Genomic DNA, 16,605 nt, shown 5'->3' with positions numbered 1-16,605 from the left:
ATTGTGATGAAGTTTTTCTTAATCTGACTTGTTTTTGCAACGTTCTGTCTGTTGTTACCTACAATTAAAACAACAGTGTTTGGGAAGGCATAGGGAAGAAGCGTCCAGCCTGCAAAAAGAATATAGCAAAAGCCTTTTGTACCTCACCTCTCATTACAAATATCTTACTACTACACAGAGAGTTCCTTCAACACCTTGTTTACGCTGTATTTGCATTGCATTCAAACCCTGCTCTGGAAGCACTGTTGATTTCCTTGGCAGCTTACACCAGTGACTGCCCTAATATCAGTGAATTTATTCTTGACAATATCTCTGAGATGAGGGAGATGAATAAACTCAGCCTTATCAGAACAGATTAAAAGCAAGAATATTGGTGTATATTGGGTATGTGTTTTAAGACTTTGTTTGGAGTATTTGGCATTTTACACATTTAAGTTCAAGGCAATATGCTCACTGACCTCAGAGGCAGTTGGAAGCGTTACAGCACTTATAAAGTAGTCAGGTTTGACCCCTGGAGGCAGAGAAAGCACAAGATTAGCAACAATCTCTGAAAGATTTTGTTAAACTAGCTTCCTTGTCACAGAATCCTCCTGGGATGCTGAGGAAGGCCAGAATCCAGATTCTGGGGCAACATTGCAATAGTCTTAACCACAAGACAGAAGACCTTCATTTCCAGCCCAGGCTTTCTTTTTCATCTCTTCCCAGCCTTTCTTTCACCCTACTGTTTCTGTGGCAAGCGTGGCCAGAGTCCTGAAAATAGTGGTCCAAGTGTTTCATGTACAGCCCCAATTCACTGTCAGTGTGAATCCGTTGCGTGCACTGGAAGACATGGGTGCCAGCTGGAAAACTGTGTGTGTGATCATGTAATTAAGGACTTTACCTTAATGCGTATGCATAAGGGGAAGAATGAAAGTTCTCACAGGAAGTTTTACATCCCATCTTTTGTGCAATATTGAGTTTTTGATGTAGTGTATGTTGTGTGCAACTTCCTACCAATTTAAAAAAAAACTGGAAAAAAACAATGGCATTATGCACTTCATTTGCAGGGTTAGAAGCTTGAGATTCATGCTGCTGCTTTAGTTAATACAGGAACTAAACATGAACATGAAGTATTTTTAATTACTATATACTGCTGCTGTTAATTAGTGTTACTAATACACATTGTGTGTTTTTGCTATGGAGCAGGAATAGAGAGAGGAACAAGAGAGAATCCTTGGCAGTGAGAAGCGAACATCTAGGAGTCTGCCCTTTTTTCCAAGACCAATCATATCTACTCTGTGACTATCCAGTGTTTTTTGCTAGCGTACAATGCCAGCCTCTGGTCAGGCTTTTCATCCTTGTTCAAAGGCTTTTCCTCTTCTTTTTGCTCTCAGTTCCTGCCCCCAACCTTATTGTTCGATCTCCTTGTCTGGCTGACTGCAGTTACCCTCTTCCTATTGCTCCTGCTTGATGCTTTATCCAAGCTATCTTTCTGCATTCTGGTCTTTAGTATGTTTAGCCATTTCTAGCTCTCACCCTGTTCTGCCGCTTCAGGTTAGCTCTGTTCCCTCCCCCCCCGCCCTGTCCCATTTGCTATGCCTGCAGTTCTTATGTCCTCGTTATAGTCTTTGGGGTTTTTTCCCCGTCTCAAGAACCTAGCTCAAGACCCTAGTCTTGGTCCCTGCCAGCCCATAGCTTGGACTCCTGCTCTGTCTTGTCACCTTATTCACTCTTTCAAATTCCTCGTACAGCATGTGTTCTGTCCAAGTCTACTTTTTGCAGGGATGGCAAAAGGTGCGTCTTACACAGAGGTCTTGTCACATTTCAAGTTGAGAATGTGCCAAATCTGGTATGATACCATAGGCTAATATTTTTGAGGATTTATTTTCATTATTTCACAATTTACTCGCAACACATGTTCTAAGGTTGTTCTCCCAAGCAGCTGAGCTGTCTTAGCTGAACACCCCCCTCCCCAAAAAAACACTACCAAAGCTCTTGATTAAAAACAAGCAGGCAAACCCCCAAACAAATGCCTTTTAGTTTTGCAGAATTATGTACAATTGAAAACAAAGTCTTGTAATCAATAGTAGATTGTGAGCAGTTTTAGGGAACATTGTGAGCTCCATTGATGATAAAATCTATGAAGAAATTCTAATCTCTAGGCATATATATACACACACACATGCGCGTACGTGTGTGTATTCCTGCCAACATCTGCTTTCACTTCACAGTAAATGTGTAATGGCTCACCCTTCTTTCATTGAGAGAGGAATAGTCTCAGTTACTGTGGGACAGAATCATGCATGTAAGCAATTACTGTGGATTATTTGATGTAACAAATTCACTGCCTTTGGGCTTGAAAGTGACATACCCTGACTTCCTACCTTGTATACTGTTTGCTTGTTTAACACAAAATAAAACAAAATAAAACCCAAGCAATGAACAGAACCTTTGTCTGATGAGTCTCATACTTGCTGCTGCGGTTGTAAGGTCCCCTTTGTGGTAGAGTAAGCTCTCGCCTGGATATTTTGCACTGCAGGCGAGGGCTTGCAGTGAAAAAATTAGCTCGCGATACTAAACTTTTACTGGTACTTTGGGACCCAAATGGAGCCTGTCCCTTAAACGTAATGGTTTTAGTTTCAAAAGTGTATCTAGTATGGTAAACTTCCTGTTGTACATTTAATTGTCAGTGGTGTTTCTCCTAGGGGATAGCACTTAAAAAACAGCTGATACATCTCAATTGGCCTTTTAAGTATTTTAATTCAGTAACACTCATCAGAGGGTTGCAACTGACACTGCAGTAGCGTTCCTGTATTTTCTGGAGTGCAATAAAATCTCTGAGGAGTTTAGCTTGTATGTCATATTGTAAAATAAAACGATGGGGTTTCTTCATCTAAGCAACTTATTTTTAACTCTGAAACTCTTGAGTCTATTTTTGTTTTTGTTTGTGTAAAAGGGAGAATAGAATATTGCATTCGTCTTAGTAGGATTATGCTGTGCAAAGCAGATGTTAAGCTCCTGTAACACACAAAGGGGGCTTTATGTTCTTTCACATCTGTCTCTGCATAAACAGCTCTGTTAACTCTTTAGGGCTCATGTACAGAGCTCCTTGCTTCTATTAAGAGACTGCCTCGGGAAGGACTGATGGGGTCCCCATTTCGGGGGGGGGAAAAAACACTCAAGAACCCAACTGAAGTCAAATACTGCCCTCTTTGACCATGTGAGCTGTCAAAGGAAAGAACATCCCTGTCTGTAGAGGTCCAAAGAGAAAGCTTGGGAAGGTTGTCATGTTTTATTGTCTTGCAGCTTATACAAATAGTGCAATAGTAAGTCGAAAGTGTTTTCTTAAAGCCCGTGTTGTAAAGCCGCTTGGCATTTCATCTCATAGGCAGTTCTAGAGAGGCTCTTTGTGCTAGAGAGGGGTTTGAACTTTTGCGTCTCTGTGCCAAAATCCATTAATGAAACTTCTTCATACCAAATTGATACACATATTTTCTTTTTTGTAGAAACTGAGAAGTATCACTTTGTCAGTAGAAACAGTGCAGTGTGCTCTATTGTACTTTTCCTACTAAGATACCACCTCTAGCTTAAATTTAAAAGCTCTTTTCAACCTTTTAGTCTCTAACGAAGCTTTGTTCCTTTTTTGATCCTGATTTATCTTGGCAGTAGAATGTGAATGCTTAGAAATGTCTTTCATTGAGTGCACGTGAACTACCAGTTACTCTGGGCTGTGTTAAGTCACCTTTTTATGAATTGCATCTTAAATCTGGTAACTGAACTATCTGTGCTGTGGATTTGGTGCAGTGTTGTGTAATGGCTTTACTACGGTGGGAAGGGTGGAGGAGAAGGAGGATGGTGGTGCTGAGGGTTGGCCTTGAACACTTGGAGAATCTCAGCACAGAATGAAGCATTGCCATCTGCAAAACTTTGTCCTGAATGAGGAGTACAGGCTTGAAAGGTGATATCTGACCACACTAGTATCCGCAGAAGGGTTTTACTACTGATTTTGTTAGGAATAGGCTTCCATCCTTTCTGGGTTCCAGGAAATTGGTGCTTAGCTACATAAAAATTTGCACCAGTTGAATTAAATCAGTATAGTTTCACTACAGTGAGCATTTGTAGTGACACTGACTTTTTTTTGTCTAGTGCATGTCACCTGCCCATGGCTGATTTAAGTGTGAATAAAAAAGTCACTTTTGTATGGGAATACGTATCCTAATGAATTTAAATTCACACTCAGCACTTCTTCATATGCAGACAAAAGACAAGCTTCCACTAATGAGAGAGAATAGTTTAACTTCCTTCTTTATGTCATTTAACACTGTGCAGCCCACCACAGCAGAACAATCGATCAGTACTTTATAGCAGAAATGTAGCCCTAGGCTTTCCCCCATTGCCTTGTCATGGTGTACTGGCCTCTCCTGCAGGACCTCTGGATCCCACAGCGGTGGGGTGTCCGCTCTGTTTGGTTTCTCAAAAGGCCTGTGCTGAAAAGGAGCCTAGCTTTGCTGCAGGCAGCTCCTGCTCATCCAGGAAGGAGCTCAGAGCTGTCGGGTAGCATTACTTGGCACTAGATTGGATGCGCTATTGGTTTATTTTATGATTTATCTAGGAATAATCTACTTGTATAATAGTTCAGTGCTGTACCTGAGAGCTGAGACTGCCTGGGGCTTGGTGGGAGGCAAAATTGTTCATCTTCAGTTGGTGATGTATTGCTGTCTAATGGGATGTGATTGTATACTGGTAAGAAGCTGAAGGAAAATTTGCTGTCAGGATGATGTTGCATTTAAGCCTCCTTTTGGTATCAAAGCAGCCCTGTAAATTATTGCAGATCTTAAGGTCAGTAGAAATGTTTCTACAGATTTTTAGTTATGTTGAAAATAGTTCTCAGTCTGGATTTAAATGTTGCCCTAAAATTTTGGAGACCGGGGATTATTGGAGAATAATCCTAATCCACCAAACCCAGAAGGTAAAATGAACTACTGCAGTCTTGCTACTCAAAATGAACAAAATGTAAAGTAATGTAAAGACAAAATGTAAAGTCAAAGGTAATGCAAGAACGGAATTTAAATCTTAAAACTAGTTCTTTTATGAATCATAGAGGTTTTGTGAGTTTTTTTGAGTGGTGAATTACAAATCATCTTTAATTTCTGAGAAATCTATGGCAGAAAATAACCTGCTATTTTGCTGCATAAACTAGTATCAGCATTCTTGTACACTGCAAAATCTCTGGTGTCCTCATAGGCTTGTTTCTGTGTGGTACACAATGAAATTCCACTTGTCTGAATCATTTGAGTAAGATTTTTCAGAAAAGTTTTATTCTTCTCAGTTTTTAAGTCCACTTAGAGTGACCAAATGTTTAAACAGAGGCAAGCTGAATGAATGTGCTCTTTGATAAAAGATAACAAAGCCCGTAACTGAGCAGCTTTGCGGCTCTTTGGGCAAGCATGGTTGATTTAACTTGGTACATGTTTATGAATCCCCAAACTAACTGTACTTATTATATTTGAGTCATGCTAAACAAATAGAACTTTGCATCTCAGGAGCCCGGCATGTGTTTCAGGAGAGTGGCATGCATTTTCTTTACATGATCGCAGGAGTGGCTTGCTTAACCTTTTAATTGGCAGGAAGAAAACTCGCTTCACGGCCTGAGCCACAATCATCTCTGAATAATGTAAACAGTGATGACCTGAACTTGATCTTTTAGACAAGGGACTCACTTTTCTTCGTAGTTGCATTATACAGACAAGCTAATGCTCAGGGGTCAGCGAGGGGCTTTTGTACATCCAAGGACAATAAAGCTAGAAAGTGTTTCCTGCTGTTTAGCTAATTAATGCAGGGTACCACTCTGTAGGAGTCGGCAGTGGTTTTGCTGCCTGTCACTGCTATTGTACTGCCTGCAGAAGGACACAGAGCAAGGCATGTGGTAAGGGAATGAATTCTCTGTCTTGCTCCACCTATTGCAGGGTAGAAAAAAACTTAGGGAAGTCGGCTATTGATTCATTCGGTGAGAAGGGAAAGATGTGGTACTAGAATGGTCAAAGCATGTTTTTCAGAGTTGTAAATAAATAACAAAATTAAATCGATAATACCCTGCGTGTGACGTGATGCTGCCAGACCAGAATTATCTGTGTCCCCCTTAAATTGCCCTCCCTCCTGACGCTGGAGGGCACATCTGAAAGGAAAAGATCGACAGCTTTTCTCTATTAGACTTTTCCCTTAAATCATGTTTTATGATGTACTGTAGAATAAAGAATTTTATTTGAGACTTTAAAAGCACGTATGACTTCGTCACATCTTGTATTTTCTGATGAAAATCTACTGCAAAGCAGTGAGTTCCTTTTCAGTAGTTAATGTAGCAAAATATACAAAGGTATTTAGAGTCTGCTATGATCGTATTCTGGTCAGGTATAGGCAAATTGTAAAGAGAAAATTTAAGGTGTCATAGTGAACAGCATGTATTGCATACTTGAGCAGTAAGGGAGCTAAATCATCTTAATTCTTGCTGGAACCTAGCTGGGTACGTGCTGCCTGTGGCTGCCTGCTTTCTCAGCAAGTTTTTAAGTGGATTATTAACTAAGTGTAAGGCTGTTTGCAGCATCTTAAGTTTGACAGACATGTGATTGTGCAGGGGGGAGGGTAGGGGAAAAGGGTGGTTGCTTTCAGACAAAAGCAACATAAATTAATGTCTTCCAAACAACATCTTGTAGTCTTGTTCCAGGTTAAAAAATAAATAAAACAAACGGTATATGGGTTTCATGCCCAGACAATAACTCTTCTGTTGTTTTTTTTTTCCCCCAGAACTGCTTAATAAAACATGATGACAACGGATACTCAGCAATAGTGGGAGACTTTGGTTTAGCAGAGAAAATTCCTGATCACAGGTACGTGAACTAATCAAAATACAGTGAGAGTTGCAGTGCGATTGCAGGTCAGAAGCTCTAATGAGCTGGATCCCTGAGGCCATTATTGCATTCTGATACAAAATTTGCAAAAAATATCTTCATTCTTCAGCCTAGAACTGCAGACTGGTTGACAAAAATGTTCCAGCCTTAATTACTGTCCATTTTGATAGATTTATTGGTGACACTTATTCTTCAAAAATGCTCCAGTGAGTAGAGGATTTACTCAAGCTTTTCAGTAGATCTTCTAAGCAGGTACTTGGGAATTTTGGTTTTAAAAAACCCAAACAAAACAACAAACACAAAAATACTGTCCAGCATTCTGGATTGGGATGATTTTATAATAAATGTCCTTTGTTGATTCCAAACAACTTTAATTAGCTTCTTTCCATTTTCATAAACAATATTCAGTGGCATTCCAGTATTATTCTCTTTAACCTCTGGGTTAGTTGTTAAGATTCAGGTTTATAACAAAGAGATATTAAAATTACTGTCTAACAGTAGCTCACCACTTTGTTCTCCCTAGGGTGAAATTATAATCTTAACTCATTTGAGGAATGCACAGGTGACTGTCACAAGCTATTGTCACAATTGGAAATAGTCCTTTTGTCATCCCTCCGTTAGGGAGATCAAGGACAAGGATTTCATTGTTCTCTCTGTATATTGACTTGTGTATTTCAGAGTATTCTGACTGTGAAATGTGCTGTCAGATTTTCTCCAGTGTGTGCTTCTGCATAAAATAAATAAAAGCCTTCCAGTTCTTTTGACTGCAAAGAAAACAATAAAAGTTGATCTCAGCTATGCACTGTTTTTAAACTACACGTATCCTAACACCATGTCTTGGGAGGTCTGAAGGCTTGCATTAATGTTGACGAAATATTGATCTAAAAGCTTAACAAAGTGAACATTTTAATTTCCAAACTACTGATAAGTACAGCCAATGTGTATCTTGTACGCTCCTGTGGAATCTCTGCCCTTTAAGGTGCTGAAAGCTTCAGCTGTATTCATATGAAGCCATCACAAAATCAGGAAGGCACCACAGGTGCCTTAAGGTGTTCTTAATACCCAGTTTTGAGATGCCCTGAAAACTGAGAGTATAATAACAGCTAAAGTTAAGGTAGTTTGATACTAAAACAAACAACATAATAAAATTGTTACATTAGCTGCCATTTTGGTTTGATCTAGTCTTACCTCTGTTTTCAAATGCAGTTTTGTTGCTTCCAGTTTGCTGGCTAGCAAGCCGTGCTATTTGAGGCCTTCAGAGGCCTTTTTTTTTTTAGTAGGTATTCCTTCAAGGTCAGCTGTGTGGCAAGCTGGAGGCCTGTTTTAAGGCCCCAGTATTCAGCCATATGGAAACATGGCAAAGTTTTCAAATCAGCTCTATTCTGAGTACTCTTAATTTTTCCCTATTAAAGGATTCATCTAGTCAATCTTGACCTTTTTTTTTTAAAAAAAAACCAAACAACCAGTTTGCAAGCAGGCTGTGCTGAATACTTTCAGAGCTGCTTATCGGTATACATGTAGGGATGGATACCTGCATGTCTTGCTGCATGAATGGAGAACTTGACATCTAGCCCAAAACTGATGTCCACAAACCATTTTATGTATAGATGAAGGAGCCCACTCTGCCAAGAGTTTGGATACCAAAACTGTTGAACACCTGTGACCTTCAAATAATTTTTTTTTTTTTTAAAGTGGCCAGGCACTTAGAAACTGGAAGTAAAATATGAGTAACTGATTGAAGCTTTCTTTTTCTTTTACTTTCTCCTCCTGCTATTGAATGTTCTAGTGACTCCAGTAGGAAACCAGTGTAAAATACAGTATGTTATGAAACCAACTTGAATTGACTGCCCTCTGGTGAAAGTTTCTGCAGATACTTGGGAGTTACGGAAAGTCAGTAGCAATGCCTGAATCAGAGTATTTAATTAATGGTTCTTCTCTCTCCCCCCTTTTCTGCCATCTATTCCATATCCATATAGTGAGAAGTTACCAGTGGTGGGGACCCTTCTGGGCCATCTATTCCATATCCATATAGTGAGAAGTTACCAGTGGTGGGTTCACCCTTCTGGATGGCACCAGAAGTTCTCAGAGATGAACCTTACAATGAAAAGGTAGGTACATGATATAAATGGACTTTAGTTGTTAGACATTTCTCTTCAATAGCTGTATACAAGATTTAGAATTTCCATAATATTAAAATTATTGTTATTTTCATTTGTGACATTTCTGTACTCAGTAGGTCATTCAGACTAAGGGAGAGTGTGAGTTGAATAACTAAAATTTTTAATTCATGGTGAGCATTCTTTTACAGAAATAGAATTACCTTTAGCATAATTCACTGTTGTGCTATTTCCATTCTGAAACACCCCACATGCAGAAATACGATAATGGCTTGTTGACCTAATACAACTTAATTTAACCAAGTCTCATGAGAAATGTAGTGAGGTTACTTCCCTGACCATACCTTAGTGAAATCCGGGTAGAAGTAAAAGGTCTGTATGTAAACTTGTACAAGTATTCTAATTAAAAAAAAAAAAAAAAAAAAAATAAAAATCAACAATCAACATTTCTCAAGGTAAGATACCTGGATAAAAATGTTCTCCAAGGGTATTTCTAAGTTTTCCTATTTGTGGCATTGGGAAATGTTTCTTTCAGAGGAGGATCAGATCACACTGGATTTCAGAAATAGTATTTTTAGTCAAGCTCTTCTTTCCCCAGGGTTTTCTCTCCCATGTGTAACATAGTCTACTTCAGCCCTGCAAGTGCAGCTTTCTGTGATAAAGCCCACATCCTGTACCTTTTTATAGCTAGCAGTCAATAGTCTGTTTAATTGGTGGTACTTTTAACTTTCAGGAAAGCAGTAGCTACCTCAGTAATGAATGTAATAATTACCATTTCAAAGCTTTGTTAAGAGTTCCAATTGACCTAAATTAATAATAAAGTACCCAAATCTATGGTGCCACATATTTCACTAACCCTAGGGCATGGAGGACTAAAGAGGAAGCAGGTCTCATACCTCATCAGTGTGAAAGGTGACATATAAGCCTGCCAGATACCTAAGAGTTGAGGGATGCTGGCTTCTGCTCTGTAGACTTGTGTTCCATGTTTCCTAAATTTTATTACATGATAAATTCAGGTGGGTGGAAATCGGAGCAACTGTGCAGCTCCAGGGGTAGTCAGATAAGTGATTACTAAGCGTCATGGAAATTTCAGTGGAAATTGATGCTGGTAATACAGTGTTACTAGATACCTCAAGCTTTGGGAGAGACACTGTTTTCTCCAGAGGTACTGAACTGTGAGAAGAGAAAAATTTAATTCTTCTTAAAAACAGCATTAATGTTCTGGATAAGCTGTGATCATGTGTATCTAAACCCGTCTTTCTAACCACAGTGATTATATAGGCATGTCACGTTTTTGGCTATGTTTTTAATTATTCCCATCTGTAAGACATCAAATGCAACTTCACCATTCTTTATGCAAGGAAGGATTTTTTTTTTTTTTTACATTGCTGAATTAAGAGTGGTTTGGTAGTTTTTTTTCTTTTTTTTCTTGAAAGAGTTTTAAAGTTATCATTGATACTTGTGCAACAAGAATGCTTTACTGTGAGCATGTGTTTCTTCACATGGAAAATGTTAGCTATAATGCAGTTGCTTAGTGTTGTAAGGCTGTGGTGTTGGTTTAGTTGTTTCACGATAACCATTTGGGATAAGGAGGAACTCGGTGGCAGATAACGCTCAGTATTCATAGCTGAACCATGTGGCTATTTATTTTTTTTCTCTCTCAGGCGGATGTGTTCTCCTATGGTATAATTCTGTGTGAGATTATAGCAAGAATACAGGCAGATCCAGACTATCTCCCTCGCACAGAGGTAAGTGGTTATGTTTATAATATTGGTGGGAGGTGGTAAGTATGCCATGATAATGGCTGGCCTTTAGAAGTTCTGGCACTGCTGCCAAAGATAGGATGAATAGGTGTTACATTAAAAATAGCCTGTAAAAGGCTTTTGTTCTTCTGTGCTGTTATTGTAAGAAGCTCCATCGAAGACACTTTCACACAAACTTTGACCAGCTGCAATCCTCATGGGGAAATCCTTTCTGCCCTTAACTGGCAGAACATTGAGAGCATTGCACTGACCTTCCTTTTGTAGAGTGACAGCTCATGTAGACTTCTTGCCAGATTCAGAACAGAGCACTTTTGGCACACTGCATCCGCTAAGCAGCCCCTCCTTGTGAAAGGGGCAGGAGCTATGTTAGCAGCAGCTAAAATAAGCTCACCCTTATTTTTGCATAGACTGTGCTAAGCACTGTGGATCTGAGCTAGAATTGACTAGTCAAACGAGGTACTTTGTACTTTCTTCACTTGCCTTTTGGTTGAGTCCCATCTGCAGGGCAGCTTTTGGCCCTCTATGGGGCGTCTTCCAAATTGTCTATCCCACTCCGGTTCTGAAAATGCAAAATTGCTTAGGTCTTGAACTGCAGTAAATAAGAGATCCCTTTGTTTCTCTGCCCTTCAGATTTTGTAGACGTGCATTTAAGGAACTAGATAATTTGTATTACCAGTCTACCGTCCACTGAAAAATTAACCATTTTAATTGATAAATTTTCATCACAGCGAAGCCTCTGGTTTTATAGAAGGCTGTTAATTTACACTGTGAAAGTCACCATGGTGAAACATTATAGTGTAAGATGTTGCTTCCAGATCCACACGGGCAACTTTTCAAGTGCAGTGGATTGCAGTTGAGTCCAGGAAGAAGGATGGGCTTTGAAGTCAGCTCATTCTCTTACAGGTATCTTGTATCAAGTAATCCCATTGGGAATGCTGCAGTTAGGAGTGTGCATGAAGTTTTTCTCAAAATCCTCTGTATGTGACTGCTGAGAGATGGTGTTCATGGTTATTCCTGATAACTCCATGTAGGGACCCCCTGAAAAGAAGATGCTTGGGGCTAGATAGCAGACCTCATTTCTATCTCTATGCTGTGTTTTTGTTTGTACAGAATTTTGGATTAGATTATGATGCCTTCCAGCACATGGTGGGAGACTGTCCCCCCGACTTCCTCCAGCTGGCCTTCAACTGCTGTAATGTGAGTATCTTATTTAAGGGGAGAGGCCTAAACTGGAGTTCTCTAAATACCTCTGGCTTTTGAAGATAGAGCTTAAAGCATTTACAGAAGAGACTTGAAGAGCCTACCTATAAAAGCAGCGTACATTCTGATAACCCAGAAAGTCCCTTGCAGGTTTTATAACCCTTCCCTTCCCCTTGCAAAAAGGTCTATCTTGTGTTTTTGCAATTCTGTGTTCCGTCATGCCAAACAAACAGGTCTGGCGCACTGAACAGCTTCTTGCAGGCTGCTTAGGCTGATCATAACCAGTTGTATGCTATTGACACTGGCTGGCCCTCGGGCTGACAAAATCCAGCTGTTATTGTGTACAGACCTACTGAGCTGTGAAGAAAGAATTCTGAGTTGTTCTCACAAACAGATCTCACAAACAAATCAAGAGCAGGCACTAAACTACTCTGCAGTTTCTATATGCTGCCTTTTGGAAAGCAGGATAAACCTCCAAATCCCTAGCCTGTGTTCCAAAAAAACAAACTTGGACCCAAATGATTTAATATCAGTAAAGCTATAGACAACGCACTGTGTGGAGTAAATTTTCTGCCAGTTATTCAAGTAAAAGTGTGATAGTTAGTGCTGGATACCTTCATGGCTCCTCAGTGTGAAAATTCCAAGCAAGTAGATCTCTTTTGTGGGTTATCCCGTAACAGAGGTCGCTAGTACCTTTGTATAGCAAACTGGTTTATATGAAGTAAGAGGACCTGAGCTTCCACCAAATTCAGCTGAAGTTGGGAATGTCCAGTTTGCAGAACTTAAGTTGAGGCAAGTTCTAAAAATTTCATTGCACAAAACTTTGCCCGGGACCCCACAACCAGGCTGTGCTGGAGCCAATACCAGCACTGTGTCCAATGAGTGTTCGTAAGAAAAGTCTCAGAACAGGCTTTTTATTCCTGTCTGTTACTGATTTTTCAGGCTTTGTTTTCATGTCAACACTGCTGCTGAAAGAAGCAGTCTCATTGCTCCATGCTCTTGATGCTTATTTTTGCCCCAAGCACTCTCTTTACTTTGTATAGTACAAATGCAGATGCTCATTCAAGGGGAGAACAGTACAAAGGTGAGGATGTGAGCAGGTGGGGGTGACTGCTGCTCTTGACACAAGATAGCGTAAATTCTAAAAATGTTTGTGGAACTTACTCTGGACAAGCTACTTCACAGTGGAGCTTGCATCACCAGGACAGTGGTACGTCTGACTCATGTTTATGAAGTGTTTTGACTACATAAGCACTAAAGGGTTTGGCTAGAGGTAGGATTTGACTTTGGAAACCTTGGCTCCCACCTGTAGACTCCAGAAGTCATACTGCCTCCAAACACGTGGTGCATGATTCAAACCAATTTTTCAGCACAGGTGAAATTCAGAGTAAAACTGTACTCATGAAGAAAGGGGAAGTGACTGATCTTATATTCTCATGTAAGAATTTGGTGTGTTCAGAGAAAAAGGATTTTCTCCTACTGATTATCATCAAATGCTGCTTCCTTTATATTAAACGTCCCTTCCCTGAATTGAAAGTGGAAATTACTGTCTTGTGATCAAGCTATTAATATGCTGATTTCGGTGTGGGGCATGCTGTAATTCACTTACCACTTACCTAGTAGAAGGAAAAAAGTGGTGAACAGATAAGGCTTTCTTCTATCTTCCTAAGCATGCTGTGCTTCAGTACTAGCTGATCTGTGTAATAATTTGCTCTTAGACATAGACATTTATATAGCTTTTTATTATTTAATAGGTCAACAATCAGTGTAGACTGTATAGCTCAGCTGATTAGCTGAACTAACGTGCAAAGCCCTGGGGTTTTCTACAGCCAGGAAACGTGTTTTAGGGCAACCTAAGAAAACCAGTAAAAACTGACATGCATGAGTGGTGGATTAAAATTTATTTAATTTGCTGTTATAAAATGTTTTTTTAAATAAGTACGTGCAAGGAAGTCTAAAACTTATGGCTCTCCAACAACTATAAGCCTACCGGTGCGAATGTTTATAAATGTAATCATGTATGATCACGCTAAAAGCTAACCAGCACGAGATGAGCTGTGGGCAACTGCTGCCTTGAGGAAGAACCTTCTATTCCATTTGAGCAGAATCTGGACTGCTCGGGGATGGAAGAGGCAAATGTTGCTCTGAGTTACTTTTCTATTGCTACTCTTGTCCTGGATCTTACCTAGCACAAATTAAAATAGCCAGGGAGCTGCTCTTACTTTCTGTAGCTTGCAACAGCTCTCTAAGCTTCCCAAATTAGTAAGTTTGTCAGAGTACAGAGTGTGTGCTTTGGTGTTGCCCCTGCCCTGCTCTTTCAGTGAAATAGGGAAAGCAGAAAAAGACGTTTTCCTATGCCAGGAAATTCCAGCTGCTGCATTAGAACAACTTTCTTGCTGCTCTTGAGCTCTTTGAGTGTCATTTGTTTGTTTTTTATTACTGTACGTATGAATTTTTAGCCCTTTACCCTGTGTTGCCAGAAGGTGTTCTGGCATTGCTGATCATACCAATTCTCTCCAGAAAGATCCATCTCGTAGGACCTGCAAGGCAGTATCAGGGATGTCTTTAGGGTTTGTTGTTTACAAAGCACCACTGTTCCCTTTGTACTAGAGGTGAGATCTGTCTGGGCTTGCCTGCTCTGAAAAAGCCTTTAGAGGGCTGGAAACAGGGATCAGGTCAAGTGGAATCTTTTTTAATAGTGTAATGAGGTTAACTTTCAGCTGCTGAATTAGACATTGCTACCTACAGTAGTTAAACCTGTAACATATATACAGGATCAATGTTCAAAATGATGAAAGGCGTTTGAAGTTACTACTTAAATTAAGCTGCTTGCCTTCTAGTACAATTTTAGGGTTGAACTTTGTTTAAAGATCCATTTCTACTAGGGTGAATAAATAAATACATACTGATAAATACAAACTGAATACATACTGATGACTGGGAGGGTATTTTACTTGGGCGAAGATGGATTTTTTTCTGTTGTATTACTTTGTCAAAGTATATAATCAATCTTGCTTCCTCACAGGACAGACCAGTACACCAAGTAGTAAAGCTAATTAACAGATGCAAAGATACAACAGTTTAAACTTTAAAATCAGCAATGCCATTTAGGTGGGTTTCAATTAAAGCCACAAAGAGATGATGGAAGAATTATAAACTTTTAAAGAATGTCATAGACAAGTTGCTCTGTTTAATCCTTATTGCTTCAGGCACGTTTTGAAATTACATTGATATATAATCTCTGACTTTTAACTGGAGTCCAGAAAGAAATCCTTGAACTATGAAAGCTGTTTCAAACAAACAAAACCCTCTGTCACACCCTCAATCTAACAGCTTCCCACCTTTTCAATTTAGAATGCGTCCTCATCATAGAATGTTTACAACTTGGTAATTACATGTGAGCGGTATAATAGACATAAACTGGGACAGAATACTACTTTTCCCCTGCTTTACTTAGGTTTTTTGCAATGACAACACACTTCTTAAAATGGTCTTGAATTTCCTCAGTTCAGATTGTCCCTCTGTCTGTCCACTGTGTAAGTAGAATAGCATGGACAAACCCACATGAACTTATTTGATTCGTGTGCGTGCACAGATGGATCCAAACTTGCGTCCTTCATTTGCTGATGCTGTCAAAACACTGGAGGAGATTTTAAACCGCCTGAGAAATGAGGACTCGGAGAGAGAGAGAAAGTTTTTGAACCTTGACAACAGTGAAAGAAAACTCAAAGGTAAGTGTCTGTATTGTACAAACATTGCTGCAGGCTAATAGCAAAAGGGTACAATGCTTCATATTTTGAAGACTGGGATTTCAGCTATATGATATTTATAGCTTATGAATGATTTTACTCAAAGCCTGAAAATTATTCTGTAACAATGCTATATACTTTGCACTGCAGTGTCCTTTAAGAAACTGTTAGCTGTTCTTTTCCAAAGTGCCTCAAAAGATTCTGCCCACAAGCTGTTGAGGGGAGATTTAAAGTTCATTTGGGAATGGTTTTGTAAGTTGATAATAGTATATGAAAATTCATCAACTTCTGCTTTGTCCCTGCCATACTTAGTGCATATACATAATTTCTTTGGTGTATGTTACATGTAACACTTAGAAGCTTCTTAAATTCCTTCAGGAGGAAGAGCAGAGAAGATGCAAGAGTATTATAAAAAGACCAGGGAAAAGATGAATCCCAGATCTGCTTGGGAATGCTGGCCTTGAAGGGCTTTATCTAAAGCTCTCTAGTGCCACCTGGTGTGGGGAGCAAACTGCAAGCAGTTCTTGTAGGCTGGGGCATATTCTGACTTGGGTATCTTTTATGTTTAGTAGACTTCTGGCATTGGAAACTTTGAGTACAGTAAAAATAGTTTCTCATATTGTGTATACATAAATACATGATATATATACATATCTATATATCTGTAAATATGGTTATAGATTGCAGTAAGTTCTGTATTTCAAACCACATGGAGTGCGTGCATGTGGTAGTTCTCCCACACCTGGAAAGCATCTAGAAGAGGTGCAAGTTAAAAAGGAAAATTTTTTGTTTGGTTGGATGGGTTTTTTTTTGGGGTGGTGGTGGCATGTGTTCCCCCCCCCCCCACTTTTTTTTTTTTTTTGTAAATATTTTTCAACAAATTGTACAAAAC

At 39.5% G+C, this 16,605-nt stretch overlaps 1 protein-coding gene across 2 annotated transcripts in view; it reads left to right on the top strand.

Annotated features, from left to right (window-relative positions):
• Positions 1 to 16,605, top strand: part of TESK2 (testis-specific kinase 2) — a 78,036-nt gene that overhangs the window by 56,791 nt on the left and 4,640 nt on the right. For both annotated transcript variants that reach the window (XM_009287301.2, XM_009287300.2), the window contains 5 exons: positions 6,781 to 6,863; positions 8,917 to 8,992; positions 10,666 to 10,749; positions 11,875 to 11,961; positions 15,560 to 15,695. In XM_009287301.2, coding sequence (XP_009285576.1) covers positions 6,781 to 6,863; positions 8,917 to 8,992; positions 10,666 to 10,749; positions 11,875 to 11,961; positions 15,560 to 15,695 — 466 coding nt within the window. The remainder of the gene's footprint in view (positions 1 to 6,780; positions 6,864 to 8,916; positions 8,993 to 10,665; positions 10,750 to 11,874; positions 11,962 to 15,559; positions 15,696 to 16,605) is intronic.

This window comes from Aptenodytes forsteri, unplaced genomic scaffold, assembly GCF_000699145.1.
Source record: "Aptenodytes forsteri isolate BGI_AS27 unplaced genomic scaffold, ASM69914v1 Scaffold119, whole genome shotgun sequence".
NCBI lineage: Eukaryota > Metazoa > Chordata > Aves > Sphenisciformes > Spheniscidae > Aptenodytes > Aptenodytes forsteri.
This window is presented reverse-complemented; position numbering and strand designations above follow the sequence as displayed.